At 36.1% G+C, this 14,976-nt stretch overlaps 1 protein-coding gene across 5 annotated transcripts in view; it reads left to right on the top strand.

The window, feature by feature from the left end:
• Positions 1-14,976, top strand: part of wdr35 (WD repeat domain 35) — a 34,354-nt gene extending 19,378 nt beyond the window's left edge. For 4 of the 5 annotated variants that reach the window (XM_088626107.1, XM_088626106.1, XM_088626105.1 and 1 more), the window contains 9 exons: positions 4,616-4,819; positions 6,037-6,183; positions 7,978-8,110; positions 8,450-8,560; positions 8,986-9,150; positions 10,044-10,184; positions 10,810-10,966; positions 12,774-13,014; positions 14,435-14,976. In XM_088626107.1, the coding sequence (XP_088482233.1) occupies positions 4,616-4,819; positions 6,037-6,183; positions 7,978-8,110; positions 8,450-8,560; positions 8,986-9,150; positions 10,044-10,184; positions 10,810-10,966; positions 12,774-13,014; positions 14,435-14,585 (1,450 nt within the window). In that variant the 3' untranslated portion in view covers positions 14,586-14,976. Of the gene's footprint in view, positions 1-4,615; positions 4,820-6,036; positions 6,184-7,977; positions 8,111-8,449; positions 8,561-8,985; positions 9,151-10,043; positions 10,185-10,809; positions 10,967-12,116; positions 12,729-12,773; positions 13,015-14,434 lie in introns of those variants that run through there. The other variant, XM_088626108.1, reaches the window with a different exon arrangement.

Raw genomic sequence — 14,976 nt, 5'->3', positions numbered from 1 at the left:
ATGCCTGTAAGAAAAGCATATCTAACTGAAATCAGAGAATATCCCTCCACACCAGTTTTAGTGGCATTGAATACACAAATGAAAATACTCAAGGGAGTGCGACCATGTACAGACTACATACAGTACTGTAGTTGTGACTCAGACTTAAAAGCAAAAAGCAACTGAAACATTTAAAAAAGCCACAATGACCTTAAGGAACAAATAATCTTTAACTAAGGATCTTTACTAGTGGTACAAGAAACTAATTTTCTGTTTGATATTTTTACAGCTGTTTATTGTTGATAATTGATGCATCAACATTTGTTAGAAAATGAAAAAAATAATTTGCAGATGATCCTGCTACTGAAAACACTGTTGTGTATGACAAAAAGATACAGTATAACTTTCTGTTTGTTGTCTTACATAAAGGAATCAACTAAATAATTTACATTCAGATAACATTCTGATTACAAAATTATTATAAGTAAATATTAATCGTCTACATCACACACACCACTAACATAGCAGATCTGTAGAAATGTCTTTCATCAGTTACTACTTTTTTACGTCAAAATCAAGCAAACGTGATTATAGACTGCAAAGCAAACAATTAATCTTCCTTTTATGTAATATTTCCATATAATCCAAGCACAACAAAGGTAGATTTAATACTGGCATCAATTTAAACTATAATCTGCAATTTAAGCATATGCTTCTTGTCACATTTCAGCAGTCATAAATTCATACTGTAGATGTACCGGCAAGCACTCATCTCATTTTATATAAAACATATTCAATACAAAAAATACTATTTTAATTTAAGCCACAGCATTTCCATTTTGTTTTACCTGTCATGTATTCTTGATCAAAGCCTAGACCATTTTAATGTTATCTTATTAATGGCAGCACAATTGTGTCTTGGCAGATTTGTTACATGCTCCTGGATTACCGATGGGGAGAGTTGTAGTGTAGTCTGCCCACCACTTCTTCAGGACAAGCAACAAAACAAAAAACCTTTTAATTCAGAAACAATGCAACAGGTCTGCATTTGATCTGGCTTATCTAACATGAGAGAAAGGCTTAAACTATTTAATCGATGCACTCACACATTTTCAACTGTTACAAAATCTACTACCTCCAAAAGAAATACGTTCTCACGTTGACTCTCAAGGTTTTAATACCACTTGGCAGCAGGAGACTCCAAACTGGGTTCTGATATGATGCATCAATTCATCAAAATATAATCATACTCTGGGAAAGTATCAATTATTAAAACATTTATTATTACTGTACCACCATTATTTACTGTTTCCTGAGAAGAATTTTCATGTAGTTTGGATGGATGATGGAAAAACAACAATTTGCTTTATGTCTGTGCTAAACGATGAAAAAACAAAGTAATAGGACGTTCTGTAAAATCACTGGAAATAATAAAAAAATAAAATAGGAAATTGTCAGTTATAATTGAGGTACATAATCTGTTAGGATATATATATACTGTATATATTACACAATGAGTCACTAAAAATAGACATTTCCTCGTACCTTTTCAAGAGAATTGTAAGTAACCGATCATCTGTAAATACAGTATCTTAGCACACGGTGTTAACCTGAATAGCACTGATTGATTTTACAGTTTTACATGGTTAGAACTCTTCAGACCTTTTTCAGGTCTTTTGGCAAGACTTGAAATTTATTGCTTTGTTTTGGAACTGCAAAAATGATTGATGCTTGCATGATCTCTTCACTAACCTGCAGTGGAGTTGAGCTCCCTGTGTTAATTCTCACAGCAGAGGGGGGAATTTGGGACTCCTGAGAGCTCTGGCTGCAGTTTTGATTCAATGTGAGCTTGTCAGAGAAGCATTTCACTGCTCCAGTAAGGGCAAAGTGAACACATTACACATCATTTCATTTTCTAACTACTAAACTAGATGACATTGATTACACTTTTGTCTGTTTTTCTAAAAACACTAATTGAAAAATACAACATGTGGGAGAGATGGTATAGAGAATGGACAGAGAATTCAATTTGGAGATTATTATTTATTGGTTATTGAGACATCTGTCTTACAAATCAGATTTAAACACAGAAACCTGTAAAAAATTATATGTTTTGTATTTTAGTATACAGTGCCTTGCGAAAGTATTCGGCCCCCTTGAACTTTTTAACCTTTTGCCACATTTCAGGCTTCAAACATAAAGATATAAATTTTTTATTTTATGTGAAGAATCACCAACAAGTGGGACACAATTGTGAAGTGGAACGAAATCTATTGGATTTTTGAAACTTTTTTAACTAATAAAAAAATGAAAAGTGGGGCGTGCAAAATTATTCGGCCCCCTTGCGTTAATACTTTGTAGAGCCACCTTTTGCTGCGATTACAGCTGCAAGTCGCTTGGGGTATGTCTCTATCAGTTTTGCACATCGAGAGACTGAAATTCTTGCCCATTCTTCCTTGCAAAACAGCTCGAGCTCAGTGAGGTTGGATGGAGAGCGTTTGTGAACAGCAGTTTTCAGCTCTTTCCACAGATTCTCGATTGGATTCAGGTCTGGCCATTCAAACACCTGGATACGTTTATTTGTGAACCATTCCTTTGTAGATTTTGCTGTATGTTTGGGATCATTGTCTTGTTGGAAGATAAATCTCCGTCCCAGTTTCAGGTCTTTTGCAGACTCCAACAGGTTTTCATCCAGAATGGTCCTGTATTTGGCTGCATCCATCTTCCCCTCAATTTTAACCATCTTCCCTGTCCCTGCTGAAGAAAAGCAGGCCCAAACCATGATGCTGCCACCACCATGTTTGACAGTGGGGATGGTGTGTTGAGGGTGATGAGCTGTGTTGCTTTTACACCAGACATATCGTTTTGCATTGTGGCCAAAAAGTTCGATTTTGGTTTCATCTGACCAGAGCACCTTCTTCCACATGTTTGGGGTGTCTCCCAGGTGGCTTGTGGCAAACTGTAGACGAGACTTTTTATGGATATCTTTGAGAAATGGCTTTCTTCTTGCCACTCTTCCATAAAGGCCAGATTTGTGCAGTGTAAGACTGATTGTTGTCCTATGGACAGACTCTCCCACCTCAGCTGTAGTTCTCTGCAGTTCATCCAGAGTGATCATGGGCCTCTTGGCTGCATCTCTGATCAGTCTTCTCCTTGTCTGAGCTGAAAGTTTAGAGGGACGGCCAGGTCTTGGTAGATTTGCAGTGGTCTGATACTCCTTCCATTTCAAGATGATCGCTTGCACAGTGCTCCTTGGGATGTTTGAAGCTTGGGAAATCTTTTTGTATCCAAATCCGGCTTTAAACTTCTCCACAACAGTATTACGGACCTGCCTGGTGTGTTCCTTGGTCTTCATGATGCTCTCTGCGCTTTCAACAGAACCTTGAGACTATCACAGAGCAGGTGCATTTATACAGAGACTTGATTACACACAGGTGGATTCTATTTATCACCATCAGTCATTTAGGACAACATTGGATCATTCAGAGATCCTCGCTGAACTTCTGGAGTGAGTTTGCTGCACTGAAAGTAAAGGGGCCGAATAATTTTGCACGCCCCACTTTTCATTTTTTTATTAGTTAAAAAAGTTTCAAAAATCCAATAGATTTCGTTCCACTTCACAATTGTGTCCCACTTGTTGGTGATTCTTCACATAAAATAAAAAATTTATATCTTTATGTTTGAAGCCTGAAATGTGGCAAAAGGTTGAAAAGTTCAAGGGGGCCGAATACTTTCGCAAGGCACTGTAAATATAAGTCAATTAACATTTTATATCTGACTTCTTTGTCTCAACATAGTATAAACATATGAAAGAGTCAATAAACACATGTAGGTTTTGTGTTTTTTGATTAATCAATTTTTACAAAATAAATTTTAATTGTTGTTTAAAATCAAGTTACTGTATTATTGAAATTAAAATCGGGAGCCATTACCACTGCTTTTTGTGATAAAGTGTGAAGAATTTAGACTTTTTTGAATATTTACAATGATACTGAAAATGTGAGGTATCTTCATTGAACTAAAATGTTTGCTGTGAGCTGTGAATGTGTGACCAAAGGTCATAACGTCGTGTGGTCCAGATGTTCTATGCAAATGAATCTTAGATTCCAACAATATTTACAATATCATTGTGTAAAATTAACAGCTCACTGGTCTTGAACGTAATTAGCATTTTTCCACGAGTATAAGTCCAGTAAAAAGTACAAAACCTTTTCTTTAACTTGATGAAGCTGGTAGATTTTAAATTCCATTGCTACTGACTAAATTATAAAATAATAATTTGTATATAGATATCCATTGATTGTTGGAACCTTGCTGTATTTTTATTTTTCAGTGTTATTTTTAAATAAATACACATTAAATTCAAATATGTGAAGCATAAGTAAAACTACAAAATTATTTAAATATGACATGTAATGTCAAAAGAAAAGACTTGTTACCCACAGAACTGCAGAAAATCATATCAAAAGTGATTCTAAGGTTATAATGTTCTGGCCAGTAAAAGGAAGAAAATATTTTTAAAAACTTCATCTAATCCTCAGCTTCACACAGAAAAATGTTTCTAATCCTCAAATTCACACAGATAGATGTTCCTAAACTGACAAATTATTTTGGAAATCCAAAATTTCTTTTTTAGGCGCTTACTGGCCGAAGCAGCTCTTCAGAAGCTAGACCTGAAGACTGCAGAGCAAGCGTTTGTGCGTTGTAAGGACTACCAGGGCATTGAGTTTGTCAAGCGTCTCGGTAATCTGCAGAGCGAGTCAATGAAACAAGCTGAAGTTGCAGCTTACTTTGGGAGGTTTGAGGAAGCAGAAAGAATGTACTTGGATATGGACAGAAGGTATTTTTTTATTCCTGTAATTTTGAATATTTAGATAGTGAAAATAAGTCTATTTCCTAGCGGATCTATCTCTTTCTATGTCTGTCTGGTTTGATATTTCAATGCAACTGTTCATAGCTGCTGATTGAATTTGAAAAATCTGAAGGACCTTTGTACAAAACATCCAATCAGATATTTTCAGCTATCTGCCTGGGGTAGTGTTATTAGCGGAGTGGCAAATCATAAATGCACTGAAAATTCTAAGTTCTCATTAAGTTATCATTTACAAGAGAAAGACTTTCTTATATGTATGCAAAAAAATACACAAATTGAACACATTTCCACTGTTTTTATAATGATACATATTTTAGAACTTGGGTAAACCTTTACTGCTCACCTTACAATGAACTACTAACATCCTGAAAAAGGAACTGCTATTACAAGATATTTTTACAAGAAAACCTTTCAATTGTTAATAATTACCAGAAATTTTCTGTTTTTTTTTCAGTGAATTTATGATTTGCCTTTAACAATTACAAGGCTCTTGGAGCAGAAGGAAATACACAACTAATTAAATAATGAAATTAAAATTTAAAACATTGTGTAATTAATCTAGCACAGGCATTAACCTAAATTAAACAAAAACAAAGTGCAAAAATATGAATAAGCCACAGGATATTACAGTATTACAGTTGTGTAAATGAAAGAAAGGATGAAGGAAGTGCCTTTCCTGTCATTTGTCATTGGTCAATGTATTTTTTATTGCAGAAAAAACGAAATTATATCAAATGTGTTCTAATTTCAAAACTGCCAAATCAATGTAATATGACAGTTACAGACTGAGTGTACTATTATCAATATGGAATTCATTTTTATTTGTTGTTCACCTGGATTGGACCAAGTGTTCAAAGGTCTTGTCTCTTGCTATACAAAAAAATCTTTCTACACAAGTGGCATATTTTTCAACAAAGTTGCAAGAATGATCCAGTATAATAAGCATGCTGTCTAGAAGAAATACTGTACATAGCTTTTGGTTCTACTGTTGGCACCACATAGGATTGTCCAGGGTGAAGCCTTTAAGGCATCCTGGCTTCAGGCAGAGAAAAACATGTCTAAAGATATCATGCAGTGAGTAGACATTCTGTGCTTGTGACCATCCATACCCTAACAAAATTTAAATAATTTAAATAAATTTTCTAAATAATCGTTTAACAATTTTTGTCTCTTTTTCTTTCCAGAGATCTTGCTATCAGTCTGCGGATAAAACTGGGGGATTGGTTCAGGGTGCTGCAGTTACTGAAATCCGGTTCAGGTGATGCTGATGATGCTCTTCTTGAGCAGGCATACAATGCTATTGGGGATTACTTTGCAGACAGGCAAAAATGGCAAGTCACTGTAATCATCTGAGATTACTGATTTTATTTTTGTATTTTTCATTAAGATGTGATTAGCTTTTTAGTTTAATGTTACAGTGCTTTGTAATTTTATGATAATTTTTTAAACCATTAGTTTCAATGCTGTCAAATTGCAAAGTCAAATTGCTTTTTTTTTAAAAATCTCAAAATCCACAGGAAAAAAAGGTGAAAAGGATTACAACAACAATTTATTTCATTATAATATAAATACCTTTGAAGTACTACTAAATGTTGTGCCTCAGCAGAATAACGCCCTGCATGATAAATAGGGAGTAATGAGAGACGCTAAGTATTGTAGAGATTTGGTAAAAAATCTAAGTAAAAATTGTGAACTGAGTGCGGTAATGGGGAGACAGTGAAAACGTGTTAGAATTCTGGTGATGGTCACAGAGCCTTGAACATGTTAGAGGGTGAGCAGTTGTAGTTTGTGGAGGAAGCAGGTAGGGAATGTAAAGGCTATTACAGTAATCTAGTCAAGATGTGAAGAAGGCATGAATCAGGGTTTCTGCAGCAGTGTAATCAAGAAAAGACCAAATGTGGACAATATTTACAGTTTACAGCTGATCTTCAGATTAAACAAGATCCCAAGATTTCTCATAGTAGAGCAAAATTTGAGGCTACTGTTTCAAGGTCTAGAGAGTTTAATAAATGAGATGTATCTTCTCTGGGATATATGCACCCCAGTTTTTGCATATTTAATTGGAGAAAATCTGAGCTCAGCCAGGCCTGAATTTCACTCACACAGTTTGACAGATGTCAAAGGGAGTCAACTCGTCAAAGGGTGGGTTGGATAAAACAGAGATGTTTTCAGCATTAAAATGAAAGTGGACACTCTTTTTGCCAATAAGACTGCCTAATGGGTGTAAATAGTTTAAAAACAGAATAGGTCCTAGGATACAGACTTGGGGGACACCTGAAGAGAGATGACAGTTTTGGACTAATGACAACAAGTTGGTTCTCATTTGGAAAATAAGACTCTGGGGAAAAAGAGGGATCTGGAGCACCCTATGAAAACAGGGGAAATCTTACCAGCTCCTCACAGAAGGAGCTCCACATTTTCACACATTTTCACACACACATTCCACATATCATTTTATGATATTTAAATTTTGATGAAAAAGCATTGAAGTAATTAAATACTGTACATTTAGTTTGAAGGTCAGTTAACACAACTAATCTGTAATGTGTAGGGATGCTTAAAGTCAGCAGCTATATCACTTTGCAACTCACTGAAGCTGTGCAGGTGTGACCCTGGCCAGTACTTGGATGGGACACCTCCTGGGAAAGTTAAGGTTGCTGCTGGAAGCAGTGTTAGTGGGACCGATAGGGAGTGCTCACCCTGTGGTCCATGAGGGTCCTAATGTCCCAGAATAGTGATGGGGACACCATATTGTAAAAATAAAATGTGTCAGTCTTCCAATGAGATGTAAAACTGAGGTCCTGACTGTCTGTGGTCATTGAAAATCCCAGTGCATTTGATGAAAAGAGTAAGGGTGTTACCCCCGTCATGGCCAAATTTCCCCCTGGCCTTTACTAATCATGGCGTTCTAATTATCACTGTCTTTAAATTGGCTTCATCACTGATAGCTGATGTGAGGTGAGCGTTCTGGCGCACTTTGGCTGCCGTCGCATCATCCAGGTGGAGCTGCACATTGATGGTGCAGGAGGCGAGTCCCCATTACCCGTGAAACGCTTTGAGTGGTGTGTCCATATGTTTTAACAAGCCATTTGTTTCATTTAATTTCTCCTTCATCTTATGTCCAGGGTCAATGCTGTTCAGTATTACCTACAAGGCCGAAACCAGGAACGATTAGCAGAATGTTACTATATGCTGGAGGATTACGATGGGTTGGAAAGACTTGCAAATTCTCTTCCAGAAAATCACAAACTTCTCCCAGTAAGGCATTTCACCTAAAATTAGTGTAGAACAAAATAATATTTAAAGTGGCCCATTGCAGATGTGTACTTCTCATTACAGCTGATGAAGTTTAAATGGTGTCCTCTGAAAATAAATCAGGATTGTCCATTCACAAGACAAGCAAAGAGGAGCAGATATCTTTTATGACTTTCAGTGCCTTAAAAGTTTTACTTGGCCCTTACTGGTGCAACTATATATATATAATAAATACATAATTTTAATAAAGTGATTTTGTTTGCAGTACAGAATATGTTTGTCGTCCTGAGAGTTGTAATGTTTGCAACTGTTTTCACCTTTTTTCAATATTGTGTGTTACAGGATATCGGTCAAATGTTTGTGACAGTTGGCATGTGTGAACAGGCTGTGAGTGCATATCTGAAATGCAACCAACCTAAAGCCGCAGTCGATGCCTGTGTGCATCTAAATCAGGTGAGATATTTTTAAGCACTTTAAGTGTTAGGGATCTGCACACCTTGCTTAAGTGGACAGTGCAGTTCAGTTATGAATGGATATCAACTTTGATAGCTAATTTCAAAATATTTTCTTGAACTTTCTTGAATATTTTCTAAAAAAACTCCTGATTTTTTAGATTATGAAAAAAACAAGACTTGTTGTTGTTGTCACCGTTTGACTCAAAGCATATATCCTGGATTCTTTCAAGAAATGGTTGATTGAGATCCTTGGATCACTTGGCTACTCATAACCAAACAGACTAAATGGGCCGATTGATCTTCTCTAGTCTTCCTTATGTTATTCTGACTTACATACATCTTGCCTTGACAGACACAAGGTTAGAGATGGAATGTTTTTTATCCAACTTTGATGACACCTTGCTTTTTTAATTTGTTCTACAGTGGAATAAAGCAGTTGAACTTGCTAAGAATCACAACATGAAAGAGATTGGATCATTGTTGTCCAAGTATGCATCCCATCTGTTAGACAAGAATAAAATCCTGGATGCAATAGAACTGTATAGGAAAGCACATCATTTCCTAGATGCTGCCACACTTATGTATAAGGTATGGTCTTTTTTATGTTGGGGATATGGCTTAAATGGCCTTGTGGTGAATTCATAAGGACATTCTACAGCTAATACTAATGATGCAGTGTATCATTGCTTTTTAACTAAGTGATGGTAGCACATCTACCTAACTGTATAGGATTGCCATGGCATCAGATTTGACCTGACTTTGTAGCTAACCTATTCTCTTTCTATAGTGTTTTATTTTCATTAGTTCCAATTCACAGTCTGCATTTCAAATATTCATTTCTAAAACTTTGCCTTTCCTGAACTATCTTTGAAAGAGCTGCAGGAGTCTTTTTGCTTTAAAATTTTACATTTAAAGTTTTAATTCTTCAATTGTTTGTCATCTCTTGTACTTACAAATAATCTAAATTGTATATATATTGTAAAGTTCCTGGGATGAGGATGTCTCAAAATGAAACAAATGCAAATACATAACTTTTTGCCCCTTAGAAGATCTCCAGCTGCATTCAGTGTACTTCCATGTTCTTTTTGTGGTGTAAAAAGCAGAATGTAAGAGTTCAAAGAGTAAAATCCTATAGTGTACAACTTACCTCCTTATGATGGTCAAATTTCATTTAGACTCATTGCCTTTACAAGCAGTTGGGCATACTGTTTACCTAAACTTATTTTGGTACTGTATATGCACTGGTAATTAAGAATAAGGAAAAACTACTAAAGAAATAGGTTTTGACATGGTTACAGATGGGTAGATAGAGAGTAGATACTTCTGCAAGGCTGTTATTGTAAACCCTGAATGTTCAATTACAGTAAACACAACAAAAAGAAAACTCTGGTGGGAGAAAGCTGAGGATGTATTGAATGCATTGATTTTTTTTCTACAGTACCCGTATGTGAATTTAAAGAATGCCCTGTGTGTGATTTTAGATTGCTGATGAAGAAGCAAAAAAGAGAACCAAGCCATTGCGTGTTAAGAAGCTCTATGTTCTAGCAGCACTCCTTGTGGAAAATTATCATGGACAGATGAAGTCCACGCAGAAGGGAAAAGCTAAAGGGAAGAAATCTGAGGTATTTTTAGCTATTCTGAGGCAACAGAAATTTTATGTTAAATATTAAAAAGTAATGCAAATCATGAGAGAACAAATGCCCTCCTATATTATTTTATTATCAACCTGACCCTCATCAGGACAAGGAGATTAGGTTTTTGACTATATATATAAAGTTATTTGCACATACAGTACTGAACATTTTTCAGATGCAAGGCATTTCTCCAGCAGGATCCTTTATGGTATTAACACGGTATTAACCTTGAGATCCCTGATTTTTCTCTTGGTGAGTGATAAGTTTAAAACAATCAGCAGATCTTAAGTTCTTTTAAGATGTCCTTACAACAATAACTGCATTTGAACAATTTACTTTGGCTTCTACTAATTAGGAATTCCTGGGACACTGCCCTTCTGAGACATTTGTAACTTAAAATGTAACAAGACTATATGCATGGTCACTTTTCACTACATTTTTCCAACCCAAAATTTATTTCTTGAAACATTATTTTTTTCTAGTAATGTTTTTTTTCCATATTTGATATAAAAAAACACAAAATAATTTTTCAAAATCTGTTTATATCATGTTATTTTTTGTTTTGGTTAAATGCATGTCAATTTCATAATATATGGTTTTAATTTTTAAACAGGCAACATCTGCACTAGCAGGTTTACTGGAGGAAGATGCTACCTCATCAGATAATCGCATTATTGACAGTGCTTGGCGTGGCGCTGAAGCGTATCACTTTTTCCTTCTTGCTCAAAGGCAGCTTTACGAAGGATATGTTGATGCAGCAATGAGGACAGGTACATCTTTTTTCTTTCTACTGGACCTTACGGGTAGCACAGTGGTTAGCATTGCTGCCTCATAGCACTGGGCCCCTAGGTTCGATTCCAGGGGTGCTATCCACGTGGAGTTTCTATGTTCTCCCCGTGTTTATGCGAGTTTCCTCCCAAAGTCCAAAGAAATACCGGTAGGTTAATTAGCTTCTGGGAAAATTGGTTCTGCTGTGAGTGTGTGTGTGTTTCTGTGTATGTGCGCACCCTGCAATGGACTGGTGTCCCATCCAGGGTTTATCCCACCTTGCACCCCTTGCTTGCCAGGACAGGTTCTGACCCCCCATGACCCTGTATAAAGCAGTTAAAAGTGGATGGATGGAGCTTTGCCAGAGTTAGCCATATCAGAATCATACTGAAGTGTACATCAATTCTGGTGTCTAGTTAGTATCAATGGATCAATTGCCTATATCAGGACATTTGTGTAATACCTCAGCAGAAGATGTAGTGGTTTATATCATTCCTGCAGAATTTTCAGAATTGATTCTTGTCAGCTTGTCCCATCACACAAAAGACATCCCTGATGAGCATGAGGCCAGGCTTAGATACAATATGTACAATAATCATAAGAACATAAGTAAGGTTACCAATGAAAAGAGGCTGTTCAGACCATCTAGCCTGTTTGGTAGTTAGTAGTTAATTGATCCAAGAATCTCATCCAGTCATTTCTTGAAAGGAACTAGTGTAGTGTAGTGAACAGATTTTGAATACTCAGTCCCGGCCACTTGGCCAAGGAACCTAAAAGGAAAAAGGCTATACCATCTCAAGTCTGAACAGTCAGTGATCTGACCAGACTCTAAACTTTAAAGTGGTCGAAAGTGAAAGTAAAGAGGTTTTGAGATCAAAGTTTTGACGTTAACATTGTATTAATTAATCCTGTCTATTACTTTTTTATATTTTTATGGTACGTTCTTTTTATGCAAGTAAGCTTGCAGAAATTCCAGTCTACAGCCATGGTATTCCTTCCATAAACTGAGGCAGTTCCTGCGGTTGTCTCACTTGTTTTCTACATTCTGTATGGTGAAATGTCGATAAAAGTTAAGTTAAATAAACTTCACACAAATTCATGTGTGTTATTAGCAGTATTACAAAACACTGACACTAAGCTTATTTATTTAAGAGCCTCATTTGTACAGAGTGGATTTACTGCTTTTTTGGCCCAAGACATGTGGGTTTTGTTTATGCATTCCCTGCCTTAAATCACCTTTATGGACCTAAAGTGTCAATGTAAGTCTTGAAACTACTCATGCGACCATTCATCCTTTGTACTATGAGTTGTTGATGTAGTTGATGTAGAAATACACATCTGAACTTTTGGTTGTATAGAGACTAAACATAAGCAAATATGTCTGTGTATGGAAAGAGCTTCATTATACAGTGCTGTCAAACAGCAAATATTTTGTGAGGTCAGCCTTTGCTTTATACAAGACCCCACTGTACTCATCATATTTACTCCAAATATAGGGATCTAGTCCTTTCCTGACAGGAAGAGGATTTAGTAGATGTTTTTATCAGAGATCAGGTAAGAATAAAATTGTACAATTCAGTGTAATCCTGGAAGTAATCACTGTTTTTGGTGACTGATTACTTGGTGAAAAAGTACTGTAAACTTGTGTATTTCATACCAACCAAGTCATTTTAGATTACTGGAAGTAGCAATGGAAATATACCAACAGGAGCGAAGACTTCTACAGTTTAGATTTTACTGGCTTGATTGGATTGATCAGCAGTGGTTTTCTATTGGTGGATATTTTAATGAGCTTTCTTTCTCTTGCAGCCCTTCACCTGCGAGATTATGAAGATATCATCCCTGCAGTGGAGATCTACTCCCTCCTTGCAATCTGTGCCTCTGCTAACCGTGCATTTGGTACTTGTTCCAAGGCTTTCATTAAACTGGAGTCCCTGGAGTCCTTATCTGCTGAGCACAGGCAGCACTATGAGGATCTAGCGCTGGAGATCTTTACAAAATACAGTCCCAAAGATAACAGAAAGTCTGAACTAGACAGCATTCCTGAAGGGTATGTTAAAAAAGAAATCATTTTTAATGATAATGGTGCATTTATATGTGTAACTGTTCACTGGTTAGCTTCTGTCCATCTGGGCCTGGGAATGATGCAGTAACTCAGCAGTAATAAACTGTGCCTTTCTTAAAGGAGAAGTGGATGATTTATTCTCCTGTTTTATTAATGTCCATTCTGTTCATGTTAAACATAGTATCATTTAATATATACCTATTGTAACAAAATAACAGTATTAAAATTTAAGATTCTAACATCATCTTGCTGTGCAAGCAAATAATAAAGATTAATGCTTCATCCCCCTAAAGTCAGGGATTACTAAGCATTAGACAGCACATGTCTCCTTTCATTCTGCAACACAGCTCCGATGATAATGTACCAATCAGGCTTAAATTTAGACAAGACAAAGATGTATAAACAATACACCCATACAACACACTATAGACATATATGTACAATCACTGGGTTTCAAAGTCCTACTTACTGTACTTCAGATTTAGAAAATTCCATAATTCTGCCCCTGTAATCTAAATACACCAGAAAACACTTAAGAGAAAGCACATGCATCCTAATAAAAATCTAACTTAACCAGGACTAAATCCCCCTCTTTAATACATGGCTGCCCACCAGTGAACGGTAACTAATTTCCCTTTTCTAACAATAAATAACTAAAATAGGAGAGGTGTTTTTAGTCTGAGAAAAAACAGAACTTCCTAATAGAAAACAGACAACAATCTTTCTTGTAATAATGCTTACATCATCATGACCGTTTGGATCTCAATCAGGTTAGAAAATAGTATCACTGCTTTGGAGATGATGATGATGAGTGATGAAGTCAGTTTTCCCTTCCTCTTCTTTCCTGTCTTCCTTCTGCTTGACTGTTCCTGTATTTATGCAGGAAGACTAGATCTAGAGTTAAAGTTTTAGTTAGGAAAAGGGTTAAGGTTAAAGCTTTGAGCAAGGTCATTGGTGCAGCTAGGGCTATGATCTGGGTTACATTTGGAACCTTTGGTTAAGGTTAGAACAGGACATGAGGTTAAGGTTCATGTTAGGTTTAGAGGTAGATTTAGGGTTAAGGTTATGATTCAGGTTAAGGTAAGAATATTGAGGGTGATGGTTTGGCTGGTTGTGTGCTTGAGATGGGAATTAGGGTGAAGGTTATGATGAGTGAGAGTTAGGTGTGGAGCTCAAGTGAGGCTAATGTAAGCAGTCTTTTAAGAAAGATGAAATGTTTAGCTTTTACTCGCCTTGTATTTACAAGTCGGATGACATTCTGTTGAGATAGAAAGTAAACTGGTTTATATATCATTGCTTGTTATAGTACAGTCCACTGCGAGTATTTCAAAAGGTTTTTACTGTAAAATAAACTTAATAGAGCTGCAGTACTAGTTATAAATATATTCTTATTTTGTTTTTTCAGAGGAGAGGGGATGTTGCCGACGTGTATAGTAACTGGGCGTCCAATTTCAGAGTACCAGTTCTGGATGTGCAGTGTGTGCAAGCACTGTGCCCTGGAACAAGAAATAACGAATCACAGCTTCTGCCCACTGTGCCACAGCTCACTGGCATAGACCACAGAACTGCATGAACGTTTCTACGTATACATTCTTTGAGAATTATTCTCTGTTTTTCAATATGTTTCTTATGTACTTACATTTTGACTGATTGCTAAATCAAAAAAGAAATAATACATATACTTAGACTTTTTACAAAGTTTTTTAATTTTTTTCTCTGGTTTCTTGAAGCTAATGTGGCATTTATGCAGTTTTAAAAATGCACTTCTGATAAAAATATATCATTGATTAAATATCAATGGGACACGTTTTGATAAAACATTCACAATTAGATGCTGCCTTTAAATATGCTCATATATTTTGTAATGGTCACTTTGTATGGTATATTGCACTCATGTTAACGTGGTACAACTCTATAAAACTCCTCATTAAAATTATTTTAATCTCA

Source organism: Lepisosteus platostomus, chromosome 3, assembly GCF_059453375.1.
Source record: "Lepisosteus platostomus isolate fLepPlt1 chromosome 3, fLepPlt1.hap1, whole genome shotgun sequence".
NCBI classification, from domain to species: Eukaryota; Metazoa; Chordata; class Actinopteri; order Semionotiformes; family Lepisosteidae; genus Lepisosteus; species Lepisosteus platostomus.
Note: the sequence above shows the minus strand (reverse complement) of the source record. Positions and strands in the feature narration are given on the sequence as shown.